Here is a 12651-nt window from a genome sequence, read left to right as displayed (position 1 = left end):
GAATACCTAGTTGACTTTGTCTATGGAATTTGAAATTAGCATTTATGTGCTATGTCAATATTCATGTTAAAATGGGACACTAATAATTTGCTTAGAAGTGATCTGAAGACATAATTCTTAGATGTAAACTCCTACAGAGTAGCATCTATCTCAATTAGTCTAAATGGTGCTAGTTCTGTATTGAAGGCATACAGGAAGTTCAATGTTTTAGAATTGTCCTCAGTCCGAAGGTTTCAACAAATAGTAATAATTACAAGCTGAAGTACAGGATATAGTTATAAACTGGCATCTTATTCTTCTCATTATAGCCAAAGAACTCGATGTCTTAAGATAAATATTCAAAGCCAGGCTTCTGATATGCTTAATCCAAAATAATCTAATCACTTAGAAAGAGAATCTGCAGAATACAACTCAAATCACCATGTAAAGACATATTCAGAATTAATTAGAAGTGCTAACATTTGAACTCTGTACTACTCACCGTCCTCTATAAACAGTCTTTATTGATTCAACAGCCAATCCAGTAGCAACAATGTCATCAGCATTATGCCTTCGACCACTAACCATCAGCAATCCATCTATTTTTCCAACCACAAACACCAAACTACCCTGAAAGGTAACAAAGATTTATCTTCATTTCCACGATTTAAATAGTAAAACAGACATTTCACTTCCTGCTTGAAATAAATCTCATCGAAAACAATACCAAATTTTATGGATTCTAAGACAGCGTTTCAAAACTCAACATCTCTGAAGTCAGGAGACATCTTACAGTCAATGGGGGTCTTACAACACATAAGAAGGCAATTTGTTCATATTTATTAGGGGGGAATTTTATAAGAAACAACAGAGATTTCACACAAGCAATAGTTCATTTTCCCAACCAATATTATGTATTAGTTCATTTTGTGTATTTTGTGTACCTATTCAAGGGGTGGATGTAGAGGAGAAAAATGTTAATTCATTTAATACTGGAATTAGGAAGAGACTGGAACAGTTTTAATATAAAAAGATTGTTTCAGGCTTATAAGAGTGATGTTGTTTCCATCTGCCAAGATTATACAGACAGTTTTTTTAAGTAAAAAATAATGTCTTAGTTTGAAGAAATAAAATGAACTTGGATAACAGAAGCAATACACATCAACACATTCCATGATATTCTCACATAGATTAAGCAGCACTTTAACACTCTTGGACTAATCAGAATTTATTCTGGTCTACAAATTCAAGTCCAAATATCTGGATCCATTATACCAAAATGAACATGAAAGCATCACTTACTGGCCCAACAAACCCCAGCAATCCTGACCGGATGAATGGCACGTCCCCAACAGGAGAGCCGGCAGAATTCACTGGAATCACCTTAAACAAAAAAGGAAGAAAGAAAAAACCATCACTTTTTCCTTAAAAAATGTATTTGATTTTTCAAAAGTCTTTAAAAAAAAAATTACAACAGTAATACATGCATGTTAAAAATGACAATTATATGAATACAGAATCCAGTAATCCAATCCTCTTAAGAGAGAGCAAACATTCATAGTTTGTTGTTTATCTCTCTAAACTTTTTTTTAGACATATCTGACATATTAGGAATTTGTTTTAAAAAAGGGATTGCACTATACATAGTGTTTTGCAACTTACTTTTTCACCTCATATACCTTGGATACCCTTCCAAGTTAGTGAGAACCTATGTAGCCCATTTTATATAACAGCTCCGTTATACACCATCACATGGGGGACATACAGCACAGCCCCTGGAGTCAGACATAGTTTGATTTCTGGCTCTGCCACTTACCAGTAAGTGGGCAAGGTCCTGGACTTCTCAGAGCCTCAGTTTCTTCAGCTATAAAAATGGAACCCATGATGCCTAGTGAACTGTTTCCATACAGATTACAGACAAGAAAATCCTATGGAGCAGTTCTACTCTGTAACGAATGCGATGCTAGGTGAATGTGCCCTGCCATACCGAGAATCACTAGATTATAGAAAAAGGAAGCTCAAAGAACCGCAAATTGGCAATGCTCATAAAGCCCTACACAGCAGAACAGGCGACATGGCCCATACTGAAGCACTGTGGTCACTAAAAGGTACCCTGGAACAGGTTAATTCCAGTTATGAAATTTAGACAATTAACTACCCTATTCTGACTTCCAGGCAAACTTCTCTTTACAATTTGGCTTCTCATGCAGAACTGTCTGCAGGAAAAGAATGTGCTAGTCTAGCTACAATGTGCTAGTGCCACTAGAATATAAGCTCTCTGAGAAGCTGTGTTCTGTTTCCTGATGTATTCCAAGTATCTAGAATAGTGCCAGACATATAGAAGGTCCTCAGTAAATATATGTCTGAATGAAAGAATGAATAATGTGAGCAATCTGACTCCTGTGACATGACAGTTCCTCATTTTTGATTAGTAAGCTGGCATTCTGGTTTATATCATGCCTCATAAGCTTAGTCACCTTCAGTCTACTCTGGAGAGATGGATCCATTCTCACTGTATTCTCAAAATTAAGTTTTTGAGGTTATAAAGCTCAAAGCATGGAAAATTCACCAGAGTGAATGTCACTTTGTAAAGCCTCTTACTATTCCTTTATTTAACAGATGCTTGTCGCTATGAGTTGGAATTGACTCAATGGCAATACGGGTTTTTTGTTGTTGTTATTGGGTATCGTCGAGTTGATTCCAACTCCTAGCGACACCATGTGACAGAGTAGAACTGCCTTCCAGGGTTTCCGAGGCTGAAATCTTTACAGGAGCAGATCACCAAGTCATTTCTCCTGCAGAACTGCTGAGTGGGTTCAAATTGCCAACCTTTCAGTTAGCAGTCGAATGCTTAACCACCGCACCATCAGAACTACTATTTCCTGTGTGCCAGTCACTGTTCTAAGCACGGTTGTAAACATTAATTTATCTAATCCTCATAATAATCTTATGAGGTAGGTACTATTATTATTCCCATTTTACAGATAAGGAAATTGGGGCACAGAGGTTAAGCAGCTCACCCAAAGTCAGCTAGTGAGTGGCAGAGTCAGGATTCAAACTCAGGCAGTCTAACTCTAGAGTGTGTGCTCTCAGTCACTGCATTGTGCTATTCCCATCAGCCAGCTGATCTGCCCTGGTGACACCCCGACCACACCAAACATTTTCCTTGTAAAACTGCAATTATCATGTACCTCAAATGTATTTTTTGTCACACCAGCAAGCCCAAAGTACATCATGCCTCCTGTCCTGGAGCTAACACAGATTTCTCCAATTTCATCTGTTTTGCAGAGTTGGGGAGGTCCATCTGGTCTCACAATGCACATCATCCCTAATGCACAGAAAACATGGTGAAGGGACGGCAATTCTGGAAAACATTTGCAAAATAACAGCCTCCCCTTTGTGAACCCAGGAAAGCTTCACATTTATTGAGTGGCATTAAGTGAGAATACTGAACAGGAACATTAAAAATAGACCTAAAACGACATAGGTATACTTGAAACTTCAATCTTTTATCCCTGATGATAAACAATTTTTACAGTTCAGCAAATAAAACATACAACAGGTGCAGACCAAAACTTTAAAGACAGTGACATATTAAAAACTGCAAAATCCACTGAAACAGGTTAATTTGGCTTTGTCCCTAGGTGGCTCAAGCTCAAACACTCACAGAAGCAGTGTGCTCTAACTTTCCACCAGTCCCAGTGGGCTTGGCAATTACACTGAAAGCCAGATAACTTAAGTATTGCTCAGTACTGAGCTTCCCGGGTAAAGACTTGAAGTGTTCACAATTAATAAACCACACAATACTGCTGGAAGGTAAGGTAAGTATAACCATGTACCTACTAGAGAGGCTTTGAGAAATTAAGTGACTAAGTACTGAATTTAGGATCCTGGTTTTGGATCTCCTATTTTCTCGGGCTCTACTATCTCTGATGACAAATCTTTATAAATAATCAAATGGTGCTCCGCAGAACTCACCACCAGGCATTACGTGTCCCACATCCTGGACCGTCAGTGCTGAATTTTTATCTTCAGTATTGACTCGTATTACCCCATAGCTCAAACCATTCATTGACAGAATGGCTCTTCCTGGCAAAGGAGCCCCTGGAACTCCAGGCCTGGAAACAAAATAAATCCATCAAGTTTGGCAAATTAAATGTTATCAGAGAAGAGTATGAATATGTACGAAAACAAATTTCTTCTGGCTATGATACCAAAAAAATCCCTTATTTTGTCTACTAAAATATGCTAAATTAATCAAATTACATATGCGAAGTATGGTCAACTTTCAGTCAGGTGGAGAAAGTAAACTTTAATCAGTGGTTAAGAACGTCTTGGTGTTGGCCTAATAGATGGATCCTGATCAAAAGGAGTAAAAATGTGGAACAGAACTTTAAATTCTCATGGAAACCAGACTTGCTGGATCCACTGAGACCAAATGAACCCTAAATCTATTGTCTGTAAACAATCTTTAAACCTTGAATCAAAACTATCCCCTCAAGTCATTTTTTTTTTTTTCTGCTTGTTTATTTACTTAGTATTGGGGAGAGGCAGTTGGCCTTTTTGCTTTTTTTATTTTTAATTTTTTTTATTGTTGTAGTTTCAATGACATTTACATTTCAAGTTATTCTCCCATACAAAAATTTATACATACATTGTTATGTAACCCTAATTGCTCTCCCTATACTGTGACAGCACACTACTCCTTTCCATCCAATTCCCCATGTCCATTCAACTAGCTCCTAACCCTCTTGGAGTTCCCATCTCACCTCTGGACAGAAGCTGCCCATTTAGTCTCTTGTATCTACTTGAGTTAAGAGGCACACTCCTCGTGAGTATCACTTTATGTCCCACAGTCCAGTCCAATACCTGTCTGAAGAGTTGGCCTTGAATATTGTTTTAGTTCTGGGCTGATGGAGAATCCAGGGGCCATGCTTTCCTGGGTTCCCCTAGTCTCAGTCAGACCATTAAGTCTGGTCTACTTACTAGAATTTGAGTTCTGCACCCCACCTTTCTCCTGCTCCATCAGGGGCTCTCTGTTGTGTTCCCTGTCAAGGCGGTCATTGTTGGTAGCCAGCCACCATCTAGTTCTTCTGGTCTCAGGCTGATGAAGTCTCTCGTTTATGTGGCCCTTTCTGCCTTTTGGGCTAATACTTTCCTTTTGTCTTTGGTGTTCTTCATTCTCCTTTACTGCAGGTGGTTGGGACCAACTGATGCATCTTAGATGGCTGCCTGCAAGCTTTTAAGACCCCAGACGCCACTCACCAAACTAGAATGAGGAACATTTTCTTAATAACATTTTCCCCTCACCTAAGATAATTCTTATCTACTATCTAGACAGTGAATAATCCTCACCCTCCCTCCACACCTTTGTAGCCATCAAAGAATGTTGTCTTCTGTGTTTAAACCTCGAGTTCTCGTAATAGTGGTCTTATACAATATTCGTCCTTCTGTGACTGACTAAATTCACTCAGCATAACGCCCTCCAGATTCCTCCATGCTGTTTCATGGCTTCGTTGTTGTTCTTCATTGTTGCATAGTATTCCATTGTGTGAATATACCATAATTGGTTTATCCGTTCATCCGCTAATGGGCACCTAGGTTGCTTCCATGTACGCACATATCTACTTGTGTGACGGCTCTTATTTCTCTAGGATATATTCCAAGGAGCGGGATAGATGGATCGTATGGTACTTCTATTTCTAGCTTTTTAAGGAAGCGCCAAATTGATTTCCAAAGTGGTTGTACCATTTTACATTCCCACCAACAGTGTATAAGTGTTCCAGTCTCTCCACACTCTCCAGTATTTATTAGTTTGTGTTTCTTGAATTAATGCAAGCCTTGTTGGGTTGAAATGATATCTCATTGTAGTTTTGATCTGCATTTCTCTAATGGCTAATGATCATGAGCATTTCTTCATGTGTCTGTTAGCCGCCTGAATATGTTCTTTGGCGAAGTGCCTGTTCATATCCTCCCCTGAAGTCATTTTTAAACTAAACAACAGTTTAGCTCAATTAATAAGGAATGTTTACCTTGAGAATTGAGTTCTTTTAAAGAATTATCTACATGAAATCAAATTGACCACAGTAACCTAAAGCACAGATGAAAACTTTAAGGAGAAGAGAGTCTAAGTTAATGGTGGTAAAACAACATGGGTAGAGATATTGAGAATGGGGACACAATGTGAAGTATGTAACCTGTGTCAATGAGCTGCACATATGAAAACTGTTGAATGGGTATGTTTTGTTGTGTATATTTTCATCAAAAAAAAAAAAAAAAAACTCTCCAAAGACAGTATTTTATGATTAAAAAAAAAAAAAAAAAGAATATTTTGGTCTTGGGTGTACCATAAATGTACTTTCCTTACTTAAGACACAATCAAGAACAGCATATTTCTAGTCTAAGATGCTAGCTAAGGATTCTGAAGAATAACACAACACAGAAAAAGAACTAATTCAGAAATAGGAGATGAGAATAATTAAAGTAAATGTTCAGTTTACCAGTTACCATTTAAGGCAACAGTGGGAAAAATAAATGAGATGCTTCGAACTATTTTACAAAGTAATTTTCACTTTTAGGCTTATGAGGCAGAAAATTAGTTAGCACCTTGTCATCGCCTGGTAAATATTTGCACTTCGTCAGAGCTGTAACATCCATCAACAGCATCTGACACTGAACAATACCTGCGGATTGCTACAGTCATGGCTTCAGCTGATGTAGCACATGGACAGATGACCTCAGGTTTCAGTCCATGGCTTTGGAACAGACTCAGGAAGGCATCACAGGATGACACAGACCCTAAGGAGTTGGAACAGATCAATGTTAAAGCGGAAATTGTGATTTCATTACTGCAGGCAACTGGTGAACAGTGGAGAGCTGACACATTTGTTTGCCACGACACTCTCATTATACATCATTAATTCATCATTATACATCATTAAATGTACAAACATTTTACTGTGCCTGTGAGATGGTTTGATGAATTTCAAGGACAAATTAATGCTCATCCAGCCCGTGAAAAGTTACTGACACTCATCAGCTTAGTTCCACACTCTTCTAGGTGGTGCTCTATGACTTTGTTCTTATTAAGGTTAATCACTTGTCTGTATTTTAAACCAGAATGATCAATGTGACTACTGAGAAAAATCCATTTATGATAAACCAGCATAGTACCTGGCACTTTAACTCGTTCTACTGTGTGGAGGCTCAGGATTTTTGTGCTTGTGGGGAGAAGCGGGCAACCCAGTAAGATCTCTAAAAGTTTTTGCATACGCCTTTGATTTGCTGCAAGGGGAATGTACAGAAAGTCCACAAACTGGATTACATCCAGTCGCTTGTGTATTGCTCCCTTTATCTAAGGATATCCACAGTTATATGACAGAAAAACAATATAAATGAGTGAGAAAGGAAGAGTGATTTTAAAAGCTTACAGATTCGTCAAATGATGAATGAATAAGTAAAATGTGGTATATCTGTACAACAGGATATTATTTGGCAATAAAAAGGAATGAAGTACTGATATATGCTACAACATGGATGAACCTTGAAAACATTATGCTAAGTGTAGGAAGTCAGACACAAAATATGATTCCATTCATATGAAATGTCCAGAGTAGGTAAATTTATAGAGACAGAAAGTAGATTAGTGGTTGCCTAGTACTGAGGGACAGTGGGAGAGAAATGGAGAGTGACTGCTAATGGGTATGGAGTTTCTATTTGAGGCATGAAAATGTTCTAAACTTAGATCGTGGTGATGATTGTACAACTCTGAATATACTAAAACCATTGAACTGTACACTTTAAATGGGTGAATATTGTTGTTAGTTGCAGTCAAGTCGATTCTGACTTCTGGTGACCCCACGTATGCACACTAGAACTGCCCCATAGGGTTTTCAAGGCTGTGACTTTTTGGAAACAGACTGCCAAGCCTTACTTCTGAGGCTTCTCTAGGTGGGTCTGGACCGTGAGCCTTTCAGTCAGTAGTCCAATGCTTAACCATTTAAAGTCTAATGCACCCAGGGAACCTTGGGTGAATATTAGGGTATGTGAATTCTATCTTAATAAAGATGTCTTTTAAAAAGCTTACAGAAAGGGAGGGAAAAAAACAACTACCACCACCAAAGGGAAGAATATTCCCAGACCCAGACACTAGAAATACTCACAGGGATTAGCCCCATCAGTCACGATTAACATTCGGAGGGAACTCAAGCTCACATCTCGTTGGTCCCGATGTGCCATCATCGCCCAGTGCAAGTCTCGGCATTTCACTAACGCTACCCTGGCTATAAATGCAAGAGGAATAAAGTTAACACACATGTACACGCTAAATTTGATAGATATTTGATATGATGCAATAAAACTCTTTTTACTTAATTTAGGTATCATGTTTCACTCAGAGAAAATAAAATCAGTTTCAAAGAACCTGTCAGGTGCTCACAGGCAGAAAGCACCACATTCAGGCAACTGCGCGCACAACTGTTTGCCCACCGCGACCTCTAACCAGGCTACAGTATTCCAGCCAAGGAAACCTTGAACATCAAAACACTCGATAAATCTAACAGTGATTCAAGAGAGAGAACTCATTTCAACTCTTAAGAAAGGACGTCAAGTCAGATTAAATACACAACATACCTAAGTCTACAGTAACTGAACTCTAAATTTGTTAAACACAGAAATGTGTCTCTAGAAGGGCGATCTGAAAATCCTTGAAATCTTAATTCAAACAGTCACGTAATTAAAGCTTAAATGCTATGTGTGACTACCTTTATGGGTATGTACTCGTTGGACCCAAGAGAGAGGACAGGTCTTCATAACAGAGTATGGTACACTGATCGTATGCATCTTATTCATTATATTCTGAAAGGCAAAGAACGATAAAAGAGCAATCAATACCTAATACATTATTAGCATTTTAAAACTGAATTCATACTTTGTTGATGATTTTAATTATATAATAATCAAATATATTCTCTTTGGAAAAAATCCAAAACATTAGCTGTAAGGCTGAAGTTACTTTTGATACCCAGCTCCAAACCTGGTTCCCTCCTTTCCTTCTTCTTACCCAGCAGTAATCACTGTTATGAATTTGGTATGTATCCTTCCAGTCCTTCTTCTATGCATTTATATACATATTTGCCCCAATAGAAATATAAAGTATTTCTTGACATAAAAGGCATCATACTATACATATATCAGCAACTTGCTTTTTTTCACTTAACAAATTGTTTTAGAGCTAAATCTATGCATATTAGTACACAGATTTACGCAGTTCTTTTACATTGCTGCACAGTATCCCATAGTACAGCTTACACCACCGTTTATTTAGGCATTCCCCTACTGTTGACAACTTTTTGCTATTATAAGCAACGTTGCAACGACCATCTTTGTACTCACTTCCTAGGGCATGAGTGCGAGTGTTTCTCCAGGGTAGATACAGAAAAGTGGTACTGCTTAAATTTTAACAGATACTGTCGAGTTGTCCTACAACCCACTAGGTACTTTCGTCATGCTTATGCTTGCCACATACCACAAAGGGTTGGGTATTATAAAGCAAGAAACCAAGGTTTCCCTGTTCCCTACAGGAGGTCCTGCCCAGACCTGTTAGGTGTTTGGGTAGATAAAGCTGAGTGAGCTGAAAGATCATGCAATTTAGTGTCTCTCCTGTCACTCAAACCAAACATACCTGGGACCCCTGTCCTAAAGAGACCTGGCCTGGCAGAAGAACTAAGCCTCACTCTTTGGATTGGCCATTTCGCTTACCACCTAAATGGTCCAAAAAAAACCTTCTCCTCCCTCCTCCAAGAGTCTAGGGACAAACTTTTGCATTTCAGGGAAAAGCTGGTGCTTAGTGTTTATAGCTAATTCTTCACACATGTTCCTATCTTGCCCTTTGTATTATTTGGCAAAAGGAATGAAGTACGGATATAGTCTACAACGTGGATGAACTTGAAAACATTATGCTAAGTGTAGGAAGTCAGACACAAAATATGATTCCATTCATATGAAATGTCCAGAGTAGGTAAATTTACGGGAGGAGACTTTCTTTAACTCCTTGCCAGGGGTTTTAAGCACCCCCAACTCCCTGATAAAAAAAGAAAACAGGAAGGGTTCAGAAAAGAGCTGAAGAGTAGGTACACTCAAGGAATAACGCTTTTACTAACTGGGGGGTCCTGGGTAACAGGGGATCCCCTTCTTCCTTCATGCTTCCTTTCCTACTCTTCCTCAGATTCCTGCAATGTGTAAGGAAGTTGACTAAACGCTCCCTAAGGTCTTTTTCAGCAACAGGATTCTCTATTTCTTCTCTTTCTCCTCCTAACTGGCACAATGCATATGGTAGCTTTTCCCACGTAAAATGTCCCCTCTACATCCACCCCCATAAAATCTCTATATAGCTAAATCTTGCTCACTTTCAAAGTCCAACTCAACTGTCACCTCTTCCATAAAAACTGCCTTAAAGCTCTGAGCTAGAGGGACTTCATCTGTCTCTGTCACAGCATGTTATCTGTTCCTGTTACAGAAAGTATCCTGGTCTACCTTGTTACCCTGCTCTTTAGCAGTAGCATGTAGCTTCTGCATGGCAGTCATTCAGTAAGTTTTTGTCCAATGGAAAGGTTAGATAGTATTAGCCATGGATGCCAAGTTCTAAATATATTTATGTAACCCTTTCATCAGAAAAGAGGTAAATCTCCAACATGCTTTTCTTTTTACCCTAAATAAATGTTGCCATTTGTAGAATCTTTTATGCTTTGTGCTATCATAGATGTTTTTAAAATTTTTGACTCTAAATTCTCCTACACACGTGTGAAAGGTATGCCCAGATACACAATGAAGAAAAAACAGATTACGTACTCTTTTTTTTTTTTTTTAATTAACACTTGTATTAAACCAGATTCTTCTGGAAAATATTACTGATCTTTTGGGGACTTTCAAACAAGCACAGAGAGATGGTCTAACTACATAGTACGCATAGTGACCTTAACCTGACGCACAATTTACATTTAAGGTGTTAATTCTGAGTCGCTTACCGCAAACATGCCATGCCACAGACCAGCATCTTTCTTGAAGTCTAAAACATTTACTACTGTTTCCCCTAAAATAGAGAATAAAGGAAAAACACAAGGAAATCATCGCTAGTGTTAAGTAGAAAAATGATGTCACTTGTCCCTGCTATAACAACAGATTTCGTGCCTCTAAAGAAGTGACTAAAAGCTCTCAGGAACTTTTGATTGTGCAACCGTCCCCTCGAACTGGCAGAGGGAATGATCACAGGGTGATGTGGTCAACAGCATAGACAATGAGTTAGAAAATCCTTATGACTTAGGCATGGTCTTCTAAGAGACAATATTTTTTCCCAATTAGGAAAGGAACACGTTTATTTTAGAAACTTTGAAAATTTCAGAAATACATGTAAAAAAATTATAATTCCTGGAGAAAATAAAAAACGTTGCTGTACGTGTGTAGATACATAGATGCGTATGTATCTACACACACACAATTATAAGCATATTTACATATAGAAACCTAACATAATTGGTATTCACTGTTCTGTATCTAATTTTCCCCACTTACATGACACACTGAAACAATTTTCCCAAATCCTTAAGATTCAAGAACACGATTTTTTTTAATATTAAATTCTTTTTTTAATTGTATTTTTTTATCTTTTTATTGTACTTTAGATGGTTTACAGAAAAATAGTTTCTCATTAAACAGTACACATACTGTTTTATGACAATGGTTAACAACCCCATGACATGTCAACACTGTCCCTTCTCAACCTTGGGTTCCCTATTACCAGCTTTCCTGTCCCCTCCTGCCTTCCAGTCCTTGTCCCTGGACTGTTGTGTCCCATTAGTCTTTTTGTGTTTTATGGGGCTGTCTAATCTTTGACTGAACGGTGAATTCCGGGAGTGACTTCATTATTGAGCAAAAAGGATGTCCAGGGGCCATACTCTCAGGGTTTTTCCAGTCTCTATCAAGCCAGTAAGTCTGGTCTTTTTTTATGAGTTAGAATTTTGTTCTACATTTTTCTCCAGCTCTGTCCGGCACCCTCTGTTGTGACCCCTGTCAGAGAAGTCAGTGGTGGTAGCCAGGCACCATCTAGTTGTACTGAACTCAGTCTGGTGGAGGCCATGGTAGTTGTGGTCCATTAGTCCTTTGGACTAATCTTTTCCTTGTATCTTGTTTTCTTCATTCTCCTTTGCATCCGAAGGGTGAGACCAGTAGAGTACCTTAGATGGCTGCCCACAGGCTTTTAAGACCCCAGACACTACTTGCCAGGGTAGAATGTAGAACACTTTCTTTATAAACTGTGTTATGCCAATTTAGCTAGATGTTTCCTGAGACCATGGTCCCCACAGCCCTCTGCCTAGCAATTCAGTCCCTCAGGGATTCTGGATGTTGTCTATGGAGCTTCCATGACCTTTCCTTGCACAAGCCGTGTTGGCTTACCCAGTATTGTGTACTGTCTTACCCTTCACCAAAGTTAACACTTATCTACTGTCTATTTAGCACCCCCCCACCCCTCCCATCCCTCATAACCAACAAAGATTGTTACATTTTGTGTGTAAACTTTTTCATGAGTTTTTACAGTAGAGGTCTCATACAATATTTGTCCTTTTGTGATTGACTTATTTCACTCAGCATAATGTCCTCCAGTTTCATCCATGTTAT

General features: G+C 38.5%; 1 protein-coding gene across 3 annotated transcripts in view; it reads right to left on the bottom strand.

Annotated features, from left to right (window-relative positions):
- Window positions 1-12651, bottom strand: part of DIP2B (disco interacting protein 2 homolog B) — a 258083-nt gene that overhangs the window by 37843 nt on the left and 207589 nt on the right. For all 3 annotated transcript variants that reach the window (XM_023742402.1, XM_004388322.2, XM_023742403.1), the window contains 8 exons: window positions 11004-11068; window positions 8742-8835; window positions 8142-8261; window positions 6663-6777; window positions 3958-4097; window positions 3171-3307; window positions 1282-1362; window positions 482-609 (listed from right to left, as the gene is read on the bottom strand). In XM_023742402.1, coding sequence (XP_023598170.1) covers window positions 482-609; window positions 1282-1362; window positions 3171-3307; window positions 3958-4097; window positions 6663-6777; window positions 8142-8261; window positions 8742-8835; window positions 11004-11068 — 880 coding nt within the window. The remainder of the gene's footprint in view (window positions 1-481; window positions 610-1281; window positions 1363-3170; window positions 3308-3957; window positions 4098-6662; window positions 6778-8141; window positions 8262-8741; window positions 8836-11003; window positions 11069-12651) is intronic.

The sequence above is a fragment of the Trichechus manatus genome, unplaced genomic scaffold (assembly GCF_000243295.1).
Source record: "Trichechus manatus latirostris isolate Lorelei unplaced genomic scaffold, TriManLat1.0 scaffold00209, whole genome shotgun sequence".
Lineage (NCBI taxonomy): Eukaryota > Metazoa > Chordata > Mammalia > Sirenia > Trichechidae > Trichechus > Trichechus manatus.
The sequence above is the reverse complement of the archived record's forward strand: the minus strand, read 5'-3'. Positions and strand labels throughout refer to the sequence as shown.